Here is a 27,296-nt window from a genome sequence, read left to right as displayed (position 1 = left end):
TATCTTCTTCAACAGAAGAATAAAATTAAGGAAAAGAAAATAAGATTTAAGTTGTTTCCAGATGTGAATTTATCTGCAGTTCTGGTGTTTATCATTAAAAACATGCAATATATACAGATTTTGAAGAACAACCTCCCTGAAAAAAAAATTAGGTCGGTTTGTTGAAATTCTTCTTATTATACATAGGTTTTCTTTATTTGATTGCTCTTTTAAAATACTATTCTAATACTCTGTGTTGTAAGAAAATGATGCCTGAATGCAGATGAGCTGGTTCCTCACCAATAACTGGGCAGTGGGATTTGTGGGTGAGTAGGTTGTTCTCTTTTTATATCTGTGTAGTGTGTATAATATGCCATAGTGTGATGACAGCTACTTTTGTTTATTTTTCTAGGACTGACCCAAGGACCATTTCATCCTGCAGGAATCAGTTAGCAAGATCTGCATAGGCTTGTTCCTAAGGGGAAACATGTCCGAGATTGACTACGAGAAGTTAGCTGAAATAGGTAAATATCTTTTATTATACTTCAAATGGCATCTGTGTAGCCTCACAGGTGATTTAATAGCCCATCTTCCGTAAGTGAGAGGCTTCACCAGCATTTTGTAATACTTCTTGGAGCAATCCAATATGAGTTACAGCTACTGTACTGATGTGTACCCTATTAAAGCCATTAGGGTTGAAGGTTAGTTTAATACATGCAGCTTTTATGAATTATTGGTAGACGTTCCTACTGCAATTCCAGGCTATTGGAATATCACCATCATCACATATTGTGGCACAAATGGGAGTCATTACTCCAAAGAGACAAGTATTGAATGAGCATAGAGATTGCTGTATTGCATGTTATCTCCAAAGATGTTAGTCGAGCTGAGCAATATGACCATGGCATTAGGGGCCTCATCATTTTGAAATATCAATGTTGCTTTTTTCTTTTTTTCTCTCTCTCTGAGTTTTTGAGGATGCCAGGTTGAACCACAGAGTAAGAGCCTTCCAGAGCTTGCCCCCCACCTCCTTCCCAGTCTCCCTTTCCCTGTCATTTACATTAGCTCAGATATCTCCACATCATGACCTTGAGTAGCAGCAGCTGGCTGGCTTTTTACTCCTAGGGCCTGATTCAAAATCTGCTGAAAGCAACTCTCCTCTTTGCCTTGGCAAGCTCTGAATCAGGCACAGTATGTTGTCTCCCAGCCTGTGTTGAACAGTGATAACAGTGTGAGTAGTAACAGATGATCCTCTGCTATGGGTCACAGAGCAGGGCAATAAACTCCTCCATCGTTTGCACGGGGAAAATGGACCTGTGGTCTTCCTCAGTCTGGAGCAATGAATCATCTTTTTTATTTGTGTTTATTGCAAATCATCTCTTGAGCTCCAGTCCTCTTGCTCACATGTTTAAAAAAAGAAAACCAAAAAGGAAGAATAGGTGAAGAGTTATCTTACTAGGTCAGGGTAAACTAGCTTTTAAGTAGCTGTTAGGATTTCTTTAGTCACTGGGAATGACTGCAGTACAAATGGGTGTGTGTATTTACTTTGTTTCTCTCCTTTGCTAAATCTCAAAGCTTTTTATTTATTTATTTTACAAACCTTTACCCCTGCCTTTTGGAACCATCTCTAACTTTATGCATAGTGCTAAATGTTTGTTTTTACAGAAAGAGTTAGGCTATCTTCCTCTGTAGCAAAGACTGTAGTTAACATATACATTTCTATTATGTTTAGCCTGAATATACATTTCACTTTTAATAAAGCCTGTTAAGTTTCAGTGAGTTCTAATAAATGGTATCAGTTTCTATTTCTTTTACTTTCTCCCTTTTGCAACTTTTTGTTACTTCAAGTGATTTTTTCTACTGCATTGTGCTTGTATTCTTCCTGGTGCTTGTGACTAAAACATTCTTTAAAGTGAAAGAATACTTTTCCATTTAAAGTTAGTTTACTTTTTCATATATGTTATGCTTTTAAATGGTAGAAAAAATACACATTTTGGCGATTATAATAAACATTTTGTTTCTTTTGTATGTATGAAGAGGAATCTAATGGCATATTTCTTGAAAGCAGATTTTTTTTCTTCCATATAGGGCTACTGATTTATTTTCTGAAGACACTTTAATGTGAATACAGACAGAAAGAAATGTAGAAGTAGTACATATGTTCCTGACTCCTCTTTGTCTTTGAAAAGCCCAGCCACTAGTGGAATTATTCATTCTTGTGAAACTCATTTTTGGTAGAAATCATGTTAAAAGTAAAAATGAGACAAAGTTTTCATGTGGTTGTTTATAGGATAGAAAGATACTGGGAACCTGTGAGTGGAAACCATTCCAAAATACTTAGTAGGAGTTTTTCTCTAGCACTGATCAGTTACTGGCACATAAATCTGGGTGAAATCAACACTTAATATTTCTCTGCCCTAGTGTTCCTTGCATGGGGTCAAGGCATAAGAAATATGGAGATAACCAGAAGGCAAAATATGCAAGTACTTCTTGAAGTGACACTACAAATAAAAATCTTTATTCTACTTTATTAAAGATTGAATGATGCACGAGATGGATGATGTACAGGGGGTGGTGCACCTTATCAGAACACTATTTTTTCTCTTTACTTGTGCCTTTTCTTGTTTGAAGCTACCAAGGCACATGTGTGTTAATGTGTCATAATATTATTCCAGTCAATTTGTAGAAAACCATTCAAGTAAATAGAGTAGAAATGTTTGTGATAGTAATTGTCCCCAAATCTGTCTTCATCTGGATATGTATTTAAGATCAGCTCTTTTTGAATCTTAAAACAATTTGAGAGAAAAAAACTTTGGGGAAAAAACCCAGCCCAAACCCAAAAACTCTGAAACAAGATTGATTGCCCTTGTATTGCTGATTTCAGTTTTAACTGAATTGCTGATTTCAGATTTAACTTGAAGATCTAGTACATCAGATAGTAATCTTAAGGAAGATGTCAAGGTAGCTTTGAGGTATTCAAGGGTTGCTTTTCCCACACATGACAGAAGGTAAAGAACAAGAAACTGATCTGAAACTTCAATGAATGGTGATAAACACCAGTGTTTTTGTCCAACTGATCTAAATTTCAACCCTTTGATAATGTGTCACAGGCAAAAGTTTCTCTTTATTCACGAGCACTTAAACATTCTTGCTTGCTCCTTCAGAACTGCAGAAAGATGAAGCAGAGGATACCCAGTCAGAACAGGAAGAAACATACGTGTCTCCACCACTTGAGGATCCCGAGTTAAATATCAATCACCCCTACTATGATGTGGCGAGACATGGCATCATCCAGTTAGCAGGTATGTTTGGAAAATACTACGGCTTCATGCTCACAGACCCCTTGCCACATTCTTCTTGTGTACTACTCAAGGTGATGCATAGGAACCATGTTGATTCCTTCATCCTGAAAAGCAGCTGAATGTGTGAACTCAGTGCTTTTCTGCCAGATGAATTATGACCCGAATATTTGAGCTTAATATTGCTTTAAAATATAACTGTAGCAATATATTATAATCTAAAGCCTAACTGTGGGTGTAACAGATCTTCACTTTATTTCAGTGATAAGATGTTTTGTTTACTGAATAACCTGAAGTGTTGTGTAGCTACACATCATCATTTTTCTACTCTGCCCTGGAAAGGGCGTGCAACTGTGAAGAGATATGGGTTACTGTATAAAAACTAATAAAAGGCAGAAAGGAAGCTGTTGATGTAAATACTAACAGCATTTATCACACGACTTTCTGTTGTGACATGGAGAGAAGCTGTGGGTACATAGCGTACGAGAGTATTGGATCATTATAATTAACAGTTTCTGATTCTTAAAACATTATGGCAACATATAAGACACATGGGCATATTTATGATATCAAAGCACCTCTTTGAAGTATGCTTCGTATATATTTTCCCTTTGGCTTATTTTTGGCATCAATGTGCTTGTTAAAATCGCATTGATAACCACGATCCTGCACTGGAGAGATGTACAGTAAGAAACAAATAGCGGTATTTAGCACTGCTTGTCCTAATGAAGTCTAAGACTGTGTTGCGTTGCACGTACTTCTTGTCCTTCATACTTGCTGAACCTGGATTTTGATTTTGCAGGAAAATGATTAATTCAGGTTATATACATTCGTAACTTCCTGAATTTGAGCCATAAACAGTGTCATCCAGGTGAATATGAACTTCAGCAAAACCAGTCCTTTAGCAAGGTATAATTGACTAGGACAGTGAAATCCATGGTAATTTGACTTCCAATTATAGCAGAAGGAGAATTTTACCCATATTTAATTTCTGTTTTTTGGAGCTAATTATATACAGAATAGTAGTTAGCTTTTACCTTCTTTGAACCCTGCAAAAATAAGACTGAAATCCATAAAGCAGTAAGAGATGCACATTCTTATGATTCAGAAGCTACCTGTTAACCCACTAGGATGTTTCTCACTTGAGCACCAGTTTTGGGATGTGGGAAAAATACCAAGATAAAGTTATTAATGAAACTATTGAAATAAAACTGAAAAACTGAGATAGATGTGCTAACAGACACACTGGATACACCAGAGTCACTGTAACTGTCCACCTGAGAACCTTTTCCTTCTGTGGTACTAGACAGTGCTTCTTGAAAATGCTTTAATGGAGATCTTCAAGCTTTTTTTTTTTTTCCTCCTATTAGTATACTCCACATTGAATTGTGATGGTGAATATATTTACTGCTTCAATTTTAATCGTGCACAGCTATTTAGTAAATGTTTGTTGTTGTTCCTTGTTCTCAATTCACTCAAAGCTGCCTTGGTAGTTATAAGCACTTGGAATTTGTCTGTTTTAGCTGATGTTAATTGTAAAGATGCCTTGTGTGTTTATTTCCCTTGGAAGAACCATCATCACTTTTACAGCTGTGGGCAGAGCTGCTGGGAGATGAGCTGAAACCCCTGAGTGTGCCCTTATGCAAAGCTCTTCGTCTCTCTAGACTGGGGAAGAGGGGATAAGTTGGCAATTGTAGAAAGTTCTTGACTGACCAAGAAGACAGTCCTTGTTCATTTAAAAAAAAAAAGTTTACTTACTACCAAGGCAAACAAAACCTTTAACTCTTTGTAGTGTCAGAAGGACTCTGGGTTTTTTGACTAGGAAGAGTTAAAATGGTGAGGGAACTCAAAAAAGGGGGAAATTTTGGAATGAGAAGATGAAATAGAACTGGTGCAGCTCCTTTTAAAAAATTCACACTTTTCCCATTTGTGAACCAGAGGCCATGTGGTGGGGACAGAATGATAACCAGCCTGCCCTTTCCTGAGCAGTCCCACCTGGCCTCATTGTATGCATTTTCTTTATTGCTGTGTTAAGGTATAGGAATGTGCTTCAGTATGGTGGATCAAAAGCCACAGTGGTTTTTAAACAGACCCACCTGTAGCTTCCATAGTTTCATCTTGTAACTTGCTCTGTATCAGTATTTGCTTGGAATAAAGTCCAAACTTTAGCTGTACTCCTAGCTTAAATTCAAAGCAAATGGAGGTATTCACAGGATAATCTTGGTTGTAATGTTGGATTATCTCTAATGGTTTAGACCTTAATAGTGTAGTCTTTTGTCTGGAGGTGAAAGGTCCACTAGCCATTGATTAAGCTCAGAAAAGAATGACTTTAGCTGCCATTTCAGTCAGAAATGGATGATGGGGTTTTGGAAGTCTCCTGGACAATTTACATGCAAAGCACAAGCCAGGAGCTGTGTTTCAGAGGGCAGTCTCTCTAAACCAGCTCTGGTGGTGGGATGTAAGAAGAGAATGCAGTGATGTGCATAGATATGCAGAGCACAAGGAAGGTGAAATATTGACCTGAAGACATGCTTCACCTCCACAGAATGAGACCTCTCTATCCCTAGTGTTAACTGGTGTAGAGTCAGGTTTGAGAGTTTTCTGGGTTTAGATTCAAGTGAGAAAAGGCTGAGAGAAAGACAAAAGCTCTTCAGATCACCCTCCCATCTTGGAAGAGGCCAGTTCCTTTTGAAACAAATAGTTTTTAAATTATTTGTACCTGGTTTATAATGGTTTTAGTAATCTCTTTGAATAAGACAAAGTATACTTTCAGTGTTTGGAACAGCTGCTTTAAAGCCATTCTGAAAGCTGCATCCTCAGTTTTAATTCTATGATTGAAAGATAATGAGATGTAGTGTTTGAAATGATTGAAGAAAAAGAAAGAATTCAGGTGAAAATATTTGCAGTAATTTATCCATCTCTTACAGTGATGTTGTTTCCAACCCTTGATATTAAAAAAAAAAAATCTAAAATTCCCTCTTGTGTCTCACAGATTAAACTATCCCTACCTGCTTTCAGTAACAACTGCTTTGACTGTATGCAAAGGAGATTATTTTTTTCAAGGTGTATTCATATAGCATGGAACTAAAATTATTTAGATAAGAATACAGAACATTTTAAAAAAAGCAAGCCTTAGTAATTCTTTATTAATGACTGATTTATGTCACTAATACCAGTGTGTAGCTAACTAAGGATATGTAAATGCAACAGTGCTGTAATGCTTGTTCTTTTTATTTCTATTTTGAAGGAGAAATTTCAATCTGTTGCCTAAAAAGAAACTCCAGATTATCTTAGTGGCAAAAAGAAAGAGACATATGAGGATATATGATGCATCAGTCTTCCTTATTTTCTGTAGTTTGCTTCTGTGATTGCTGACAATGTTTTGCAGTACCTTTTTTTGAATATATCCTTATTTAGGAGGACTGTCTCTGATGATTGTGTTTCCATGAACTGACACTGACATCCTTTTATATCTTAGATAAAACTTTCTGATGGAATCAAAGTCCATCGCTGTTTTAAACCAGCATTTCCCTTCTTAGCCTCTTATTGCTTTTCTAGTTATAAAGATACCAGCTATCCATCATGGGTCTTTGTAGAGACTATTTTTCTCCAAGATCCAGTAGATTTCATGCCCCTTTCTGATTTTGAACGAGTGCATAAGAAACTGATTAGAATAGTATTATGTAGATAAGACTGTGAAAGGTAAAGTTGTAATTTAGTGTTTGTAACATGTAAGGAGAAACTCTAGGGAATTACCTAATAACCCTAAGACACAAGTTCTAATAATTTCTAGTTCATCTCAGTGACAGCTTTGCTAACTTCAGGAGCAGATCTATGGTTTCTAGATTGCAGTGCCACAGGAAAGAACAGGGTTTAAAGATTATGTTTATTTATTATATTTATTTTGTGACACCATATTTCCCTGAGTTGTAGAGAGTAGGAGGAGGCTTGGAAGCAGAGTTTGTCTTGCCATTTAACTTAGTCTAATTGAGGTCCAGGCTCGCTTTCTCTTGCTAAAATACCATGAAAGAAGCAAATGTGTGAGCAAGTGTTTTCACTGTTGTGGCAGGTCCCCTGGATTTTGAACCTGCTTCTACTCCCACTGAAACCAATGGCAAAACTTCTGTTCACTTAAGATCTCCCTTTGCTGTAGTGTGATAATGACAAGCTGCAGCGAAGTGATAGGATATTTCACTTTTCACTTATAAGAATAGTATTGTTTAGTATCATCAAAAAAAAGGGTCTTAAGTCATGCTAAAATTACAGCATTCGAAAGATCTCATTTGTGAAGTAGAATGAGCTGTATCATTAGAAAGAAACTTTTCATTTTCCAGAAGCAGTTAGGAAGTGCTGTGCCATCCAAATTCTTAATTAAAAAGTAGAACAATATCCTTTCCCCTTTGCCCTTCCCTGTGTCTTAGCTGTGACTTTTTGTTTGTTTGTTTTCTACTGCAAAGTTTGGTATCAGAAGCCATGCATGATTCATACCTGTTTCAGTGAAATCCAGACAAAGAAAACCTCAGCAGATAGCTTGTGTTTTAACGTGCATAAATCTCATTCTGGACAGCTGACTCCACACACCCCACTTTACTCACCAAGCACAGAGGACGGAGGCTGGCGTCACCCTGCTGTGCTCCCAGGAGTGGCTCCATGGCCAATCCCCAAGGCTGCCCAGGGACATGTGTTTGAATGATAGCATGTGGCTAGTCCAAAGGCAGGTGCCTGCTAACCATGGGTGAGAGAATGCAGGTTCTGTCCATGAGGGCAGAATCTGAGCTAGGGATTTTAAAAAACAAAACCAACTGTAGGTAGGTGGCTAAAGGAGTGTGAATGCCCAAGCAGTTAAGTCAGTCTTTGGGAATGCCTCTGGAATATTAGGAGCTTAAAAACAGTGCAGAAGTATAAGGGAAGGGGCACATTTTCCAGAGAGGATAGAAAAAGTTACCAGCTTTCATCTGAAAGTGTTTGGTGACATCGGACTGTTGATTGGAGTAGGTCAATATGAAACTGGTTTTGACCTAAAAATGAGACATAGAATCGTAGAATGTGTTAGGTTGGAAGGGGCCTTTAAAGTGGAGTACATCTTCATCCATCAAGCCTGACCATGGATATCTGCAGGGATGGGGCTTCCACTACCTCTCTGGGCAACCTGTTCCAGTGATCCACCTCCCTCATTTCCTAATATCCAACCTAAATCGCCCCTTTTCTAGTTTAAAACCATTGCCCCTCATCCTACTGCTACATGTCCTTGTGAACAGTTCTTCCCCAGCTTTCTTACAGGCACCTTTCAGGTATTGGAAGGCTGCTGTAAGGTCCTTCCAGAGCCTTCTCTTCTCCAAGCTGAACAAGCCCAACTCTCTCAGCCTGTCTTCATAGGAGAGGTTCTCCAGCCCTTTGATCATTTTCGTGGCCCTCCCGTGGATGTGCTCCAACAGGTCCATGTCCTTGTGTTGAGGTCTCCAAAGATGGACACACTATTCCAGATGATGTCTCACCAGAGCAGAGGGGCAGAATCTCTCAATCTTCTGGCCACGCTTCTTTTGATGCAGCCCAGGATGCAGTTGGCCTTCTGGACTGCACATGACCATTGGTGGCTCATGTCCAGCTTTTCATCCATGAGGACCTCCAAGTCTTTTTCCTCAGGGCTGCTTTCTAGCATACCATCTCCTAACCTGTATGGATAATAGGGATTGTCCCAACACAGGTGCAGGACCCTGCACTTGGCTTTGTTGAACCTCATGAGGTTAATCTGGACCCACTTCTCCAGCCTGTCAAGGTCCCTCTAGATGGCATCCTATCCCTCTGGCACATTATCCTCGTCACTTAGCTTGGTGTTATCATCAGCTTGTTGTCAACATCAAGGAGCAAAACTAAAGTTGCACTTTGTTTTTGCCTTGTCCCCTGTAGAGAATGAGGCATCTTTCAGTTCTAACTTGTAATAGGTAATAGGTAATAAGTAATAGGGAAACAGGGGCTTTGTGGAATAAAAATATACTTTGTGTTGACTTAAAATCCACATGCTTCCAGTTGCACTCTCCTTTGAATGGGCACATAACTCCCACTCCCCACTTTACCATTCAAACTGCACATTCATGTTTGGGTAAAAATTCTATCCTCGAGGTCATGGGATTCAAAGTGTGTAAATGTGATGGGAATTTCCCAAGGTGCTCAGTCCCAGCCTTTCTCAAGGAGGGCAAGGGAAGCCTGCTTCTGTGTTCATCAGCCCTTAACATGTCATGTTAAAACCTGATGTTGTTCACAACATTATTGATGCCTGTGAAGACCTAACAGCTTATTCATTAATTGTCATCATTAGGAGGAAGCTGGCATTGCTTTATTTATTTTTAAAAGAGTTGATGTTCTCGGTCACCTTTTCTGGGTTACTCTTGTTGCTTGTGGGGTAGTGTAGGGTGGGAGAACAAGGTGCTTTGCTCTGCTGATAATTTTGAGGAAGTTTCCCTGCCTCAGTTTTCCCATTATTGAATCTGGGCAATTATGTTTATGTTCTGAGTGTGTCTCCAGTCTTTTACAAAGCTGGTTATTTTTTCTGGCTTTTAATTCAAGCAGTCAGATGTGACCAACAGTAACAATTAGTGACTCATTTAGTAATTGAACTGGAAACCTCTCTTAGAATTATTTTGCTCATAAAAATTGTCTCTAAAAATTTAATGTTCTACAGTGCATTGTAACACATCATTCTTTTCACAAACAAGTCGTGATTTAGAGAATAATCTTTTATTAATGTTTTAATCTAATTTTTGTTCTTCATTCATATTAATGCATGTCATTATAATGCCTTTATATGTACTCTAAGAATATCAAATAAGACACTTTAAAATAACTTCAGGAAATAAATTATTGTCTGTTTAAGAACAATATGCAGACATGCCTGAGTACATACAATGGTGGTGTTGCATATATTCTTCCCTTAGTGGTGCTCAAGCACCCTCCTTAACCCAGGAGTCAGAATTTATTTTTAACATGGGAAGGGACACCAGGCCTTGTGGGATGAAAACACATCTGTGAGAAAGATAATAAAAATAAGCAGACAGCCAAACAGAGAAGGAAGAAAGAAGCAGCCAGCAGAGAAAGCTGTGTTTTGGAAGTCAAACTCTACAGGACTAAAGTGATAATTACTAAAATTCGAGGTGAGTTAGATCTTTAAAGGATGTTAAAGCAAATAGCAGAAGGTTCTTTGGTCATAAATAAGAGAGAAGTGATCTTCTGCGAAATAAGAGCAGGATAGCCATCAGAGATAGTCCAGCTATGGCTGTCAAACTACATTAATAGTTCATCTTGGCTTTCAGTGAAGGCAGTGATGTTGATATTATTAGGAAATCTTTTTAAGTCTTGTATGTGATGTTTATTTGCAATGTGTTGTCTAACTCTTGTCACCTGTGGTTAGGAAAGATGTATTCAGACTGGAGCAATGTAGAGAATAGCTGGGTCAGGGAAGAGATTGAAGATCTAACTTGTTTACAAAGAGTAAAATACAGGCTGAAAGGGGATATGATTATTGTCTAGAGACTCCTTTCAGATGGTAAATAGCGCTGGAGCAGAAGCACTGCTTCCGCTGAGTGATGTCACCGTCACGCAAACAAATTTGTACAAACTTGCTGGAACTTCTAGACTCCAGAAAGCAGGTTACTGGTCATTGAAGCAATGAGCAGAAGCAGCAAGAAACAGAAAAAACCTATCTTGTTTTTAAGATAGAGCTCAACAGGTCAATGGAAGGATTATGTGGTATGGTTCCTGGTGATAACACAGGCTTGGTACTGATAACACAAAAAATGTCTCCCACTCCATGGTCATACACAATAAGTCATTAGGTGTTAATCTCACCTCTTCCTTTCCTCTTTCTGCACCTAAAATAGAATGGATTTAAATAGGTGCTGTCCCATCATGGCCTCTGTAAGTACCATTGAGCCACAACTAGGTAGGAACAGGACTAAGCAAACACAGGAATTTTTCTTTTTCTTAGCATGGAATCTGTCAGGTGAAGACAGCCTCCTCTTTCCGAGTTTAATGAAGAAAAGCAAAATACTATTGGTGGTGGGTTTTCATGGAAAATGTGTGCTTGCAAAGCTGGCAAGTGTTCTGTGTGTTCAGGTCGTGTAGTTTGAACTAGTGTCAGTAATACAAATCAGAACAGCTTAAGAAGTGGTCTGAAGCTGTTCTACCCGGTTTTCATAAAATGCTGCTAGGATTTTATTTATTCATTAAGTGACTCCATTACAGATTTAACTTCCCCCACTTTACTACTTTTTGTGTGTCTTTATTCCTTACAGATACTTACTTAATTAGGAGTGAAAGGGAAATAACACAACTAGAGAGAATATCTAAAAAACCCTAATGTGTGTCAAAGCAGATGCCCAATGTACTTGTAGACATCGTGGTATTCTTACAAATTCCAGAAATAAGGCATGAAGAGTTTGAAAACATGCCACCACCAAGACTACTAGGGAAAGCAGGCCTATTTTCTTACATGCCTGAATGCTGCAGGACCAGGAGCTGAGCTGTATCACCCATCTTTGAATAGGACTTTTCTCAGCTGGGCTTCCTCTGTTGCCCAGCAGCTGCTTCATTTCACTGCAGCAGAGGCCAAACCACTTTCTGTAGGCAACATGTGACTTGCTAGTGAAGTTTCACATTGTGTTTTGAGTAATGATGGGAGATACAGAAGTAATCCCACATATCAGAAGGTACAAGCCATGCCTTCAGGTCACTGAGGTCCCACAGCATAAGTAAATGAGTGTTGTCTTTACTGTTTTGTTCTCTAGGTGATGACAACTCTGGAAGGAAGGTGATTACCTTCAGTTGCTGCCGTATGCCCCCTTCCCATCAGCTCAATCACACCAGGTTGCTGGAGTAAGTTCCTCTATGGACTACTTTACATTTTGCCTGTGATCTTCTGCTGGCTTCTTTCCAGGTGAATGAGCTTTCAGAGAGGAGAAGCAGGGGACAGAGAGTGAAGGGAAAAAAGCAGGCAAGACCTACTAGTGTTAATATTACGTGAATGAGATGTTAATGAAATTGACAGTTACCTCACCTGGAATCTTGACTAGATGAAGCAATTTACTGTGTACTGAAATTAACTTCTTGTCTTGATTTCTTGAACTCTGATAGTATTAAAAAAAATAAATTTATAATGAGGAGCACTGGAAGAGAAATTCTAATATTTTAGTGGCCCCTACATATGTTCTCATGAATCGGAGTGTTTGCCTTAGTTTGCTATACTGTATCCCCTAAATCACTCAGCAAGAGAGTTGCTTAGTTATTTACCTCTTAGTGGTTTTCCTCTTTTTATAAAAAAAATATCTGCATTGCATACAGTATATTATGCTTAACATTTTCATAGGTATGTCACTTTGAATATGTAAAATCACAACATTCTTACATACAAATTTGCTGCAGCAAGGTGCCAGGATGTTTCTGCCTTATAGTTTGCCACTACAAGGCAACCTATTCTGCCATGAGAGTCCTGTCTTTATTAAACATTTTAAGACTATTTGGAGTTCTTGTACAGCCTCCATTGCCAAAACATTTGAGCACCTTTCATCCATCAGTACTTACCACCTTTGGAAAGGACCAAAGTACCGTTACCTCAACTTTTCAGAAACAGTGATTAGAAGGTAGGTTATTTAAGAGGCATTTTTGAAACCATGTTGCTTCAAGACCCATCTCTTAGCAGCTGGGATATTTCCACAGCCTTAAGCCAAAGCTTCCTGTGTACCATAGAGAGTTAACACCTGAGAGGAAGAGCCTCATCGATCAGTCCTCACTGTGCACCGATTAATAGGAGATGCCAAATAAAGGACAGTGGCAAGTTGTGGTGCCACCAGATGTGATAAACCCTCCTGAGGTCTGTGAGGAGGCACCTTGATGAAACTATGATTTCCAGCCCTCACATTCCTATGGACCTGAATATTTACCTGTTTTCCTGTATCTGAGCCCATATCAAATTCACTTGTAAAGGCTGTGTGAAGAGAGAACTGAAAGCAGGTGTCTGAGTGTGAAGCTAGCAGTGTAGCTGTCTGCTTGTGAGTAGCTAGACCCAGATGTTGAGTACTGAGGGAAAAAAATACAGAGTAGGCCCAGATGGTAGGTGTTTTGTGATGAAATCACTTAATTGATTTGGCAATGGTTTTCTAGTGTCCCTACAATTCTGTTACAGCAATGGAATGGGTATGTGACTGTACAAAAATACTGGTTATTTTATGCCCACAAAATTCTCTCAATTATTTTTAGAAGTACAGGCTTTCCTGTATGCAGCATGCCAAGGCATTTACATTCTGTAAAATAAAACATGAGGCACTCTGCATGTAAGAGTATCTGTTTGGATGTATTTTTTCAAACTCTTAAAGTCTTGTATGGCTGTTACCTCTACTTGTTCCATTAAAATACTTTTAACAGTTAAGTCACAGATCAAAACAGTGTTGTAGTAGTTGCACTGGCTGTCCTTGTCCCAGACTATTCGCAGTCGTAAGATTTACAGTGTGCTGAGGGAATAAGCAGATAAACGAGACTGTGGACGTAGAGTGTACCAGTAAAGGTTGTGCTTTTCCATGGAAAGGTGGATAGTCAAAATGGCCTTGATACTTGCAGATAGCCACAGCCTAATAAATGGCACACGGAACTATTCTACTGAATGAAAATCACATATATACAATTAAGAGCAATAGCTGGGGTTCTGTCGCAGAATAACAAGGTAGCATTGAGAATGACATGAGAAAGTTGAAATCTGACACAGCAAGAGATGAGGCCAGATTGTACTCCTCCATCATTGCTTTATTTGAATCATTGAGCTGTGTAATAGGCTCTACAGTGCTCTCAATTGTAGGAGAAAGGGAAGAGAAAAGCATCTTAAGCTATACCGTAAAAGAATGAACATGCAGAAATCTGCTTATAAAACGTGCCAGAATTATTTCAAGATGGGATAAGTAGTATAGCTCTTTAAATTAGTTTTAAGGGAAATGATCTATTAACTCTGTCTCCACAATACAAACAAGTGAAAGGCAAATTTATGCAAGAAAACAGTTTACAGTAACAAGTTGTAATTGGGAGTAATTAGAGCTAATGGATTTTTCAAGAATTTAAAAAGTTTTAAATTAGGAGAACCCAAGATTTATTCTTTATTATTTTGAAAAATCTAAATGACATAGCTTGGCTAAAAGGAAGGAATTTATAAAGCCCAGAAGAAAGCAAAATAGAAGTCACTATCACTTAAAAGCATCCTTAAAAAAATTTATTGGAAAAAAACTGTCCCATATTGTCTTCATCTGTTAATGATTCATGAGCACTATAGTTTTTGTCACTAAATAAATTCTTTCGAATTTCAGGCTTTGCAGTGATGTGGAATTATTGGCAGTATCGTCACTAGAGCAAGATGAAATTGTTGAGATTAAATAGAGACATGAATTTGCAGTCGCTAGCATTCTGTGTAAAAATAGCACATTTTCTCTCTTAGTTACTGCTCTAAACCTCTCATCCTGTAAACTGTCATAAACCCAAAATGTTATCTTTTTCCTCAGGTACTTAAAGTATACCCTGGACCAGTATGTAGAGAATGATTATACCGTTGTCTACTTTCACTATGGACTGAAGAGTCTGAACAAACCATCTCTGAAATGGTTACAAACAGCCTACAAAGAGTTTGACAGGAAGTATGTCTCCAAAATATTTGTTTTACTCTTCCGGTTATGTAATGCCCGTAAATTCCATGAAGGAAGCGTGTCATTCCTGATCCGCTTGCAGCTAACGGAGTTCATTTTGCCACTGCAGACTCTTGTAATGCTATCGGTATTGTTGGCTCTCTTGAAAGTGTCTTCTGTGCAGTACTGGGGAATGGCCTGAGTGGTTATCCAAAAGTATAAAACCCCTTGGGAACAAACCCAAGAGCCCTTCCCTGTTCAGTGTGCTATTTAACAAGATTCTCATGACAACTTAGGAGCCATTGTTCTTGATTATCTCAGAGTTGCCTTTGAACCTTTGATCATCCCAAGGCTAGGCTGTATGCAAAAAAGGAAAGATTAGTTTTTAACAGTCCATGTGTATCTCTCAACCCTTGTGCCTTGGTTGTTATATGTAAAGCCTTGAAGTCCTTGTACGTGCCTGGCCTTTAAAGTAAGAATGGTTATAGTTCATGGCTTCAGGCTTTAGCTGGTTAGGGTGTAGTGGAGGCCAAAGCTCCTAGATAAATAACATTTTAACAGTGTAAACTAAAGTTCTGATGTTTATACTCTGAAAATGCACACTTACCAGTGGAGCTTAAAGCTCCTGGTGAAGTCAGTTAGTCTTGTTTGCAAGTTGATACTTGATCTACTTGTTTGTAAGTTGGCCTCAGAGGACAGCGTGACTGAAAGCAGAAATACACACAAATAGCAATTTCCTGATAGTGAGGGTCTATGTACATGTGCATTTTGGATCATATATGTCTGATTTTTTTCCAGTTTTGGAGCTGGAACAAAAAGGAAATCTTATGAAAGAGACCACCAAAAAAAGATTATTGGGTGTTTCTAGTCTAGACTGAGACATAAGTCATAGAACCATAGAATCCCCTGAGTTGGAAGGGAACCATAAGGATCATTGAGTCCAACTTCCAGCTTCACACAGGGCCGGACTGGTTGGAGCATGGGACTGAGTGCATTGTCCTGATGCTTCTTGAACTCAGACAATCTCGGTGCTGTGACCCCTTCCCTGGGGAGCCTGTGCCAGTGCCTGACCATGTTCTCAGTAAAGAACTTTTTCATAATATCCAACCTAATCCTCTCCAGCTTCATACCGTTTCCTCTGGTTCTGTCACTGGTCACCAAAGAGAGATCAGCACCTGACCTTTTTCATAGGATTACACACCCTTCTTTGAAAGTCTAAGTTGGGATGTACACAACACCCCTTAGTGGTCTAGTGGCAGAGCTCAAGAGTCTTTTGAGTCTCACCCGGTAACCTCCTGAAACTCTAAATCTTACTAAGCAATATGATGAGGTTGTGCATAGCAGCCCTCAGAGCTGCAGCAGGCAGCTGTTAATCTAACTGTTTTCATGAGGTACGCTGCACTTTACTTGGCAACAGGCTGTGAAAGCTTGGGGTTTGTTTTTTGGTTTTGGGGCTTTTTTGCTATTAGGTTTCTGAATATGGTTAGTACAATGGATCTGTTTTTCCTGGGATTGGGTAAGGGAGAAGAAAGGCTAAAGTTCTCTGAAAATTTTTATTAGATCAGAGATTTGGACTATGATACTATTTTTGCTGTGTACAGACAATTCCTGAAAATACAGCACTGTATGGAGTTTGAAGCTTACCCTAGCATATTATTATCCTTACAGAAGAATCCCAAGCTAGATTTATAGTTGCTCCAGGGGAGAGGCAGTATGTGGGCAATATCTTCTTCAGTTTTGTTGCCTTCTGGCATGCATACATCTCAAGTGTACAAAGTAACTCTCTTTTGTGCCAGAAACCTGTTTTCTCCATTCCCCCTCCCAACCCAGAAAGCAGGAGAAGCAAAGAGAAAGAAAGAAGGCCAAGTAGCTGGGCAAAACCAGGCAACTGTACTCCCATCACTTTATTCACAGATGGGACTTTTTAGCATACTGTCACTGAGAAGCTTGAAGCACTGTTCACAGCCCAACACCCATGTTCCACTGTACTAGCCAGAGGGAAATATGAAAAAGCACCTTTCAGACGTCTTCTGTGTGTGTGTATTTTGGGGGGTCAAAGGAAAGAGGGTCCAAAGGAGACTACAAGGGATGATTGTAATTAGCTAGCACCATGAAAGCAAATGTTCAATCGGAAGAGGTTCAAAAGAATAGATCTGGCTTTGAAAGTCTACAGCAGACGCTCAGTAAAGTCTTGCGGGCATTTAATTGTCATCTAGGAAACCATGAAATACGTGAGTTTCCACAGGAGCGATGGCTTATGCCCACTGCTTCAAGGTACAAAACAAGCTTAAAATGGAAAGTTCAGCAAAGCAAGTCGAGTGTTTTGCATGTTAGTTTTTCATGTTGGTCTTGTGTTCTTAACCACAGTTGGTGCCACTTGCAGAGGGATGGCTGTTTGCTACTGTATGGTAGTGGCGTTGTGAAAACAATGCCTTTTCCGTTTCAAGATGTATGGGGCCCATTTAAACCCCAAAGTAGGAACTGTTTGTAATTGCTGAGTTGATTCCTTTTGCCCTCTTACCCTAACCTAGTACGAGAAGTTTTTTCTTAGGAGTTCATGATCACTTTTTTCCATGATCAGTGTTTTTCTTACAATGAATGGTGAACAGGTGGGAGGAGCATTTCCTACTGGGAAGAAAACTTGGCAAAGTAATAGGCAAGAATTCTTTATATAAACCCAGGATATTTCATTATGCGTTTCTCAGTTTCATTTTGTAGTAACATAGAATAAAAACAAAGTATTTTTTGTGCAGCCTGGTTTTCATTTCAGTTGCTGCCTACTAGAATCTATTGTGTATGTATCTTGATATGACACTGTAGAATCAAGCAATACTATAATGGAGAGGGGTTTTGTTTCATACAAAGGGGGCCATCCAGTGTAATCCAGCCTGCAGTTAGCTTCACCTTTTACTAATTGCTAGAAAAACAAGGCAAAAGTAGAGGTAAAAAAAAAAAAAAAAGAGATGAGGTGTAAATTTTACATCTGAAAATGTAGAAATTTCTCCAAGCAGAAAGTAAAGGGAGACTAAGGAAAGTTAATTTTTTGTAGGTTCTTTGATTTTTATTTTTTTTTTTTCCCCAAGTTGCCCAATTTCCTTTCTGTCCCCCTGGTAGTAAATGGGTGGCACAGCAGACATTGGTTAAGAATGTAATAGCTTTATCTTGGCCTACTATTGTGTTATCAAAACTAACCATTTTTAAAAATTGGGTTTGCTTTTTTTTTTTCATTTTACATGCAGTTTCTATTGAATTAGGTCTTTTTAATATATCTGAAAAACATGCTGAATAATTTTCCTGTAATAATACCTCCCATTCAGTTGTAGCTATTCAGTTCTACAGTCTATGATATTCAAAAGTCTTCTAACTATTTCATTTTTTTCCCTAGGTATAAGAAAAACCTTAAAGCACTCTATGTTGTACATCCAACCAACTTCATAAAAATCCTGTGGAATATCTTTAAGCCTCTTATAAGGTACTTGGCAGTTTATTGAACACACTTTCCCATTTAGTTTAAGGATGGTTTGTCCTCTACATTGCTTTTTAAAAGGCTTGGGGTAAAATGTGTCAGGTAACAGCACAATAGCCATTTAAGCTGTCTTGAACTAATGAGTAAGGTGAACTTAAGCTTGGCTATGAATAATAGGGTAGAGTTCTTTCTAAGAAAAGAGAGTCTCAATTCATTGTAGTTTTACTGGTATGTTAAAGTAAATATCACTTTAAAACATAGTTATTCTGTGGACCATGAATGACTTTTTTGTCCTGTTTGACAGCACTTAGCACAATAGAACTGAGTTCAGGACTAGAATTACTAAGTGGTATGGTAAAGCAGATAACAAATAGTTAACCTTCACTCTGATCCAAGTGCGGAGATGAATAGGTATGATACTACTTGTGTGTTCAAAGTTAATAGATAAGCCTTGAAGTGCCCATAAGAATTTTGAGGTGGAGGGTATAATGGTGAAGGTAGATGTATTTTACTGGTGCATTCTTCTCCTTAGCATGGTAAAAATTGGTGCTGTCTAGAAGGAACAGGCAACAAGGGGCAGGTATTGCTAAGTGCAAGGGTGATTGGGCTTTCTTAGTTTCTGCTCCTGAATTTCTGTCAAATTGAAAGTAATTCTGACATTTTGCAGATTATATTATAAATGTTCTGAGGGCTGAAGGACGAAAACAGCTTATCTTGAGAAACCATAATGAACAAACTAAAAACGTCCATTACAGTAACTTGCGATTGATTCAATTTCCAACTGGTAGAAAGCCAATTAATAAGAAATGGGAAGCTTAATTTCTAGATGGATCAGAGCATGTAAGAAACATGTGAAAATAAAAAAAGTAGCTACATCTAAAAAAAATTCCAGATTATGCTGTTCTTAAAACAAGGCTACTGACTAAGGATCTTAATTTTAACTGGCAGTAAAATAAATGCCAGAGATCCAGGACACAGACCAGAGGTGGGAAAAGTATGATAGAATCAGGAGGTCTAGTAGCTGATGGTGCCTCAGGAATGGGGATAGATTTTTGTTGTTGATTTTGTTCCTGTCTTGATATAGGATGGGTACAAAGAGCTTTCTAGGTTTAAAAAAAAACCCAAACAAACACAAAACAAACAAACGAATGAAAACCCCCAACCAACCTCCCCAAAAAAACCCAAACAATAAAAGCAAAAAACCTCTTGATGGACAGTACAGCACTTGAGTGAAACCCACTTCTTTCCCAGAGGCAGCTGAGAGCTCCTTGGGAATAGCTCCAGCATAGTGGTTTTGGGACACCAAAGATGGTTTTCAGTCTCTGCATGTTAATGTGTGCAATGGAGCCACAGCTGGACAACATCCATGCTGTTTGACTTTGGAGTAATAATTGGCTGCTAATTTACAGGTACCTGTTCCAAATACATACTTTCCCTGGTTGTTACTGTGTCTGTGTAAATAAGATGAATACTATTTTTTCTTGGAACAGTGTCATACACTAGCAATTAAATCTTTGTTTACTTTGGCTGTGAAAATGGGTGATCCTGATAAGCTTAAGCATTCATCTCTAGCATGGAAAATTCAAACCAGGACTTTTCATCTTAGAGGCGGCGGCGTCATCTTGACCTTCTGAACAGCCTAGTGTCATTAAGGTTGACTCTTCCCATTTGTACTTGACTTTTCCCACTGTGTACCTAGATACTTGTTTTGAGTCTAATTTAGTAACACTCTGTGTTGTTAAAATGTGACCAGCAGAAACACAGATATTTTTGAAAAAAAATAATTGAAAGTATGAGTAAACTCGGAAAAGGTCCACATGTCAGAAGGCAGGAATTAGCCTGCCTAATTTTCAAGCTCTGAAAGTCAGTTGATCTCCTTTCCAGTCCCAGAAGAGATGAGCAAGAAGGTAGTTAAGTCAAATGTATTTTTCCCAAACTGCAAAAAAACACCTGTAAGAGCAGCACATTTCTATGTGTGAGCTACCAGAAGCCACCCACCTGTTATCAAATTAATACACAGTGATGTGCCATTTCTAAGGAACAGTAATTCCTAATTGCCCACGATTTAGTTACAAATTATGTGTTCTGTGACATGTCCTGTATTACCAGCGTGGTGAGTTACAGAGAATTCTGCGCTAGTCCGTGACTTAGGGAAGACATTGAAATCACAGGTTCTTTTGGATAAAGACACACTGAAGAGCCCTGAAGTTGTACACGCACAGACTGATATCTGTCAGTGTCCCAGAACTGCTTATCTGTTAGGAAAATTTAGCTCATTTCTATTAAAGGTTTCTCAAATGCTAGGTGACTTACATTTGTACCATCTCCCACTAGAGGGAGTGTGTGTAGTGTATTTGACAATCCAGGGACAAATTCATTAATGTGAGAGATTTTTTTCTCCAGTTTTACTATACAAGTAAGTTGCAGCAAAGTACACTCTTATCATAAACACCTATTATTTTGCTTGGCACTTCATTAGAGGACAGATAACTTTGTGTTGTGGAAAAATCTGAAATTATTTCATACCGTGTGTATAAATGTGTCACCGAACCTTGTTTGAACACCTCAGCCTGTGAGTAGTGTATCCTGGTTGGAAACTTAAGACCTAACTGGTGATACTTTCTGCTCCGAATTTGGAAATCTGTTCTGTGCAACTTGGAGAAAAAATCTTATTATTCATGTTTTCTAGAAGCTCTCCAGCCCTCTTCAAAACAGATAAAGCTGATGGCCCAACCCTTCAAGCGTACACATCATCCACGCTTTGAAAATCTTGCCTGTCGCTTGCTGCTGTATAGTTTTGTGTCTACAGGCCCATGTTTTTTGTCTTGTGGCAGGGAGGAACAGCTAGCTAACACAAACATGTTGTTCTGTTGGCCATGTAACATCTTCTCCAAAGTTAACAGTTCTTCCAGTGAGCTTTCTAATGCTGTGTGAAAGCTGTTTTTCAGGGCCTTTTAAAGCAGTGTTTTCCATATCTATGCAAATCACAAAACATTCAGATGGAAGTCAGTTATTTTTATTCAAATCAGACTCTCGGGCATGCACTGTATATGTTTGATCATATGAAATGAAATACATCTTATGTCTCCTGCTGCTTCAATTACAGTCTAATTCTGAGTTGCATCAGCACTTACATTTTTGTAATAGAAACTAAACCCTTCGTAAATGTTCCTCCCATGCTGATTTTTATTCATCTCTGATTTTTTTATTTTTTTTTTTTTTTAAGCCATAAGTTTGGGAAAAAAATCACCTACTTGAACTATTTAAGTGACCTGAGAGAGCATCTCAAATATGACCAGCTAAATATCCCTCAAGAAGTCATCCGGTACGTGACAAGTTGAAAATATGTCGTCTTACCTTTTCTTGGGTAGTGTTGCATCCTGATCACTGTATTCCAAGCTGAATCTAATCCTATTTATTCAATGATTAAAAGTCTAATTTACTTATTTGTGCTTGGTTGGATTTAATTCTGAAAGCTGCATCGCCATTGAAGACGTGCTTAAGTGTGTCAGGTGTTTAGGGAAGAGAGTGCTGTATAGTTTCCTATGGATTTGGAGCATCTCCATCTCAGTTGTGGAGTGTTTTCTTAGCATAATTGCAGCTTCTGTGTGAATGTTAACAAAACCAATCCATATGTCATTACTGCTTATGAGTATCAGGTAATGTTCATGGGCAAAAAAAATGTAATCCTGACCTCGCAGCTTGCATATGGTAGCAGATTAAGTGACTTCCTTCTGCTGAGAGCATTCCCCGTCAGCGGTGTTGATTGATTCGAAGCTTTATGGATACATCTATTGTTAGCGGATCCATTACTTCTATAGCGTGCGTTTGTGTGCGTTAGGGAGGAGTGTTGGAGAGGGGGGCGGGAGAGGAAAGGAGAAAGAAATGCAGAGGGCTGGAATTGTCAAGTGCCAGTATTAGTATCAATAACAGTCTTTTCGACACAGCACTTTACATGGAAATGCTTTGATGTACTGACAGGAAGTGATTTTATGTCACTGCTGAATGAAAGTAACTGGAAGCTTTGATTATGACTGTTATTGATGCCTGGCGGGTTTTTACACACCTTTTGTGTAAATATGGAATAACAGAAAATACCTTACAGCTCTAAGGTTATAAATTGGATTGTATGGTTGCCAAAGAAAGGGGAGTTGTATTTTGAGTAGCAAATAGCTTTGAATTTTGCTGTTAAATTATAGTGTGTTCCTATTTTTTGGACACATTTATTACTCCATTGGCTGAAGCAAAAGAGCTCTTCTGTGTCTTGCTTAAGTATTCTACCACAAATACTACTTAAAGATTTCCCTAATGCTTAAATTAAACACAAGTTCTGTAAGACCAGCAGCATATACACCATTGTCAGGAAATCAGCATCATGAGCGATACTGGTAGCTGTATATATAGTTTCGACCGTGGTGCAGAGAAACTCAGTGATTTCTTGACTTTTGCAGACATGATGAAAATCTTCGACGGAAACAGAAAGGAAAACTGCCACCTGTGGTTAGGGTTCCTCCACCACGGCCACCTCTGCCTACCCAGCAATTTGGAGTCAGCCTGCAATAGTAAGCTGTGAGCTTTCTAAAATATGAGATTTCGCTACCCTGCAGCCTTCTTTAATGTGCAGATTCACCAGACAGAACATCTGCAAATATTTTGTTTATTGTATGTTTAGTTTCTCGTTCTCTTTGAAAACCATGGAACTATGAGGCTAGACAATAGGTGTTATGAATTTGGGATGTGTCAGTCCCTGTGATCTGCCTGGTCTTCATGTTTAAAGTATCTTAGTGGTAGTTGGTGCCAGCACAGCTGCGCAACTTTTATCCCAGTGGATAAAAATTTGCCCACATATGACAGAGCCCTGAGCAAATCTGTTGCTGGTGGATGCTGATAGTTTGAAAGTTGATAGTCTGCTGATAATTTGGAGATATTTAGATGGTAGAGAGCAAAGCCAAAGCAATTCTTCAGGCTCCAAAATGGCTGTGCAAAGCTAAAATGGATGCTTAAGCCTTTATATATTGTTGTTCTGTTGCTCACATATTGTTCTGATCAGAATTTTATGAAATGAATAAAATCACTCCCTTCTATAAATGCCCTGCCAGCTGCTTACATACATTACTGCACTGTATGGGTTATAAACAGTTATTTACTTCACACAAGGAATGGGGTGGCAATAGTACTTGCAAGATTCAATTTTGGTTAAAGAACAACAAAAACCCCCACAAAACCTTCTAACTTCCTACCTATAGTCGTTTCTGTCATCTTTCTATGGCATCCTTTTCAAAAACAGCTGAAGAAAATTGTTCATGTTCAGCAAAGGCAATTTAGGTGCTCTGATACATGGACATTTGTCGAACAGCCTCCCACCCTCAGTCTACTTTTCTGGTTCTAATCATTCAGCTGTAAATGAGATATAAAATATAATTTTCCCCTGGTTAAATGTTAAGCATTAGTCCTCTCTGGAAGGCCTGAAATTAACACAATCAATATCTATTGTGTAAGAGCTACTATGACATAAACTTTTATGATACCTCTTTAGAGTTCAGCCTAATGCTTAAAACATGGCTAACTCACTTCCCTAATTCAGAGAATATCTTGTAGGTGGGCTCCACTGGGCCATTAAGAAGAACAATGTTTTATGCAGCCACTTCAGTAGTAAAACCCAGACTGTTTGTAGGCATCAGGACACGCTCTGTCACTTGCCGCCAGCCCAGCCTGGCTGCTCAAGCATCTCTGTCGAACTTCTTGCAGGTTTATGTGATCAGACAGCATGTTGTGTGCCACTCTTACCATCTGCTGGTCATATTTTGTTTCTCTGACTGTGCCTGAACAGCAAACAGTGTCTTTTGCTGGGCTACACGTGGTGAGGGTGTGGTGGCCACTCTTCCTGGTTCTGCCACTTCTCAGCTGTGTTTCTGCCAGGAAACCACGTCCTTGCTGCATGTCTTTGCTTTCCCACGTATAAAAAGGGTAACTAACTACTTAAGAGCTTTTCTGTGGAAGATCTGTGGAAGGAGAAACACCAAGCAAGGCTTTACTGTAATTTTTGACCCAGAGATTTCAACACTGGCAATGAAGACGTGCACACAACTGCTGAGTTATGATCTCACTGGCATCACAGAGGCATGGTGGCATGTCTCCTATGACTGGAGTGTTGGAATGGAAGGATATAGGCTCTTTAGGAAGGACAGGCAGGGGAGGTGAGGAAGGGGTGTTACTGACTATGATAATGACCCTCTGGAGGACATGGAGCTCCTCATGAGGATGGATGAGGAGCTGACTAAGAGCTTATGGGTCAGGATTAAAAGGAAGGTAGGGACAACTGAAACTGTCTGCTACAGGCTACCTGACCAGGGAAGACCTAACGGATGAGGTCTTCTATACAAATATAGGAGCAGCCTCACATTTGCAAGTCTTGGTCCTCATGAGGGACTTAAGCCACCCCAATATCTGTTGGAGGGACAACACAGTAGGGCAGAAGCAGCCCAGGAGGTTCATGGAATGCATTGATAATAACTTCCCTCTGCAAGTGAGAGAGAAGCCAACAAGGAGAGGTGCCATGCTGGACCTTGTTCTTACTAACGAGGAGGGTCTGGTGGGGGCCATGATGCTCAAGGACAGCTTTCTCTGCAGTGACCATGAAATGGTGGAGTTCAAGATCCTCAGGGCAGCAAGGAAGGCACACAGTAAGTTCCCTACCCTGGACTTCTGGAGAGCAGTCTTCAGCCTTTTCAGGGATCTGCTTGATACAGCACCATGGGACAAAGCCCAACAGGAAAGAGGGGCCCAAGAAAGCTGGTTACTATTAAAGGATCAGCTCCTCCAAGCTCATGACTGGTGCATACCAACAAAGAGAAAGTCAGGCAGAAGCATCAGGAGTTCTTCATGGATGAACAAGGAGCTCCTGGGCAAACTCAAACAAAAAAATGAAGCCTACAGAAGGTGGAAGCAAGGGTAGGCAGCCTGGGAGAAATACAGAGAAATTGTCTGAAGAGCCAGGGATGAGGTTAGAAAAGCTAAAGCCCTGATAGAATTACATCTGGCCAGGGATGTCAAGAGCAACAACAGAAGCTTCTATAGGTATGTCAGTGATAAAAGGAAGACAAGGAAAAATGTGGTCTCTCCCTTGAATGAAGCGGGAGACCTGGTTACCTGTGATGTGGAGAAGGCTGAGGTACTCAATGACTTTTTTGCCTCAGTCTTCACCAGCAAATGCTCTAGCCACACTTCCCAAGTTGCAGAAGGCAAAGGCAGGCACTGGGAGAATGAATTAACTGCCTACTGCATAAAGAGATGAGGTTTGAGACCATCTAAGAATCCTGGAGATGCTCAAGTCCGTGAAAAAAGAAATGATAAGGCCCCTAGGCCTGAGGTTTCATCAGATTCAGTACTTCTGGGATGACGATTTTTATTCAGGTAGGAAAAGGTTGGTGAATGGGATTTATCCAAAGCCCTCCTAGGTGGCCTAATTTTGAGAAGATGTTCAATAATGGTATCCCAGTTATTCCTGGCTGTGGAAGGTGGTAACACTGTACTGTTTGAACAGACTTGATGGTACAATCATGTTTTATGGTTGGACTCAATGATCTCAAAGGTCTTTTACAACCTAGTGATTCTGTGAATGCGCCTCCCTAAAAGTAGTGGGCAGTGCTGTCACTGGTAACACTTTCTCATTTATCTTTTTTTCTCAGTTTATATTTGTTAACATGTTTGCTTTCCAGAGCTGTAATTAAAAATCAGAAGAGCAAAACTCAGCTAAACATTGGTTCAAAATGTCACTTTCGTCCAGCAGGCAGAGTGGGGGGGGAAACAAAAGTTTTGTTTAGGCAGCAAAATGAAGCTGAAAGAAGTTTCCTTCTAGACACTGATAAATGACTGTCTGGGACCAGTGCCTCATCGTGGAGGAATCTGTTAACTCACAAAGACATTTTTAACCTTGTAGACTCAGGTTTTCAAAATGACATAAGGCAACTGGGCATTTAAAAAAATCAAGGAAGGTCTGAGAGACCTGAGAGTATAACTTCTTGAAATGTAATCTATACTGAACCGGGTTTAATTTTTGAGTGAGCTGAAGGGTTTATGATCAGGCTAGTTCAAAGCTTTTATTTTTTTTCCTGAGTTGAAAGGGACCCACACTTATTTACCCCCTTCCTCTCAAGTTCCAAAATCTGAATTTAAATTGGCTGCATTTGATGTCTTTCATCCCTTAGTGTCACCCTAAACTCTTTGTAGGGAGGAAAAACCCAAACACGCCCTGAGCTGACTTCATATTAATATTCCTTCCAGTTTTATTTACATTTAATTGACTGTGATTTAAGCATGATAGGCACGTAGGTGAAGTGGAAAACCTTCTTCATTGTGAGCTTCCATGAGATTTCATGTTGGTCTTTGCAGGTAGAACTTATATCTCATACCAAGTTGTCCTGAATTTTTCACTAAAATGATGCTAATTCAAGCAATAGTAAATGACTTCAGTAAAGGCAGTTAAATCCTTTGAAGGGATATCTTTAGGATAAAATGTGAGGAACAAAAAAAAAAGGGGGGGGCATCTCCCTATTAATTCTGTGCTTACATGTACAGAGCAGATTTGCCCATCTTACTGACTGACTGACTGACTGTCTTCCTGTAGCATTTCTGATCCACAGCCTAGATTGCCTGGTTGCCAAATTACACCATTAAAGGTTTGAACTCACATTAAAAACTATGTGGTTTTCTTGTAAATACAAAAGAACACAACTGGATTTAATGTTCATCTTATGGGAATAGCAGACAGAACAGATCTGAGGAGGTTTTGTCCACACTTAATTTTTCAGTTGTAATTTAATGGGAATGCATGCTTGAATTTGGCAGGTATTTAAGAATGTGTAGCACAGCGTGGGTGGGATAGTTTGCATGTTTAGTGTT

General features: G+C 39.2%; 1 protein-coding gene across 1 annotated transcript in view; it reads left to right on the top strand.

Moving 5' to 3' along the window:
• The first annotated feature begins 413 nt into the window (after window positions 1-413).
• The window catches only part of LOC311200658 (rho GTPase-activating protein 8-like), a 55,395-nt gene continuing 28,512 nt past the window's right edge, over window positions 414-27,296 (top strand). Inside the window, exons 1-7 of the mRNA XM_084274944.1 lie at window positions 414-503; window positions 3,144-3,281; window positions 12,059-12,146; window positions 14,810-14,941; window positions 18,315-18,401; window positions 21,622-21,720; window positions 22,847-22,957. Of these exons, the coding sequence (XP_084131070.1) occupies window positions 467-503; window positions 3,144-3,281; window positions 12,059-12,146; window positions 14,810-14,941; window positions 18,315-18,401; window positions 21,622-21,720; window positions 22,847-22,957 (692 nt within the window). The 5' untranslated portion in view covers window positions 414-466. The remainder of the gene's footprint in view (window positions 504-3,143; window positions 3,282-12,058; window positions 12,147-14,809; window positions 14,942-18,314; window positions 18,402-21,621; window positions 21,721-22,846; window positions 22,958-27,296) is intronic.

This window comes from Gallinula chloropus (genome assembly GCF_964237585.1).
Source record: "Gallinula chloropus genome assembly, chromosome: 1".
Taxonomy (NCBI): Eukaryota; Metazoa; Chordata; class Aves; order Gruiformes; family Rallidae; genus Gallinula; species Gallinula chloropus.
The sequence above is the reverse complement of the archived record's forward strand: the minus strand, read 5'-3'. Positions and strand labels throughout refer to the sequence as shown.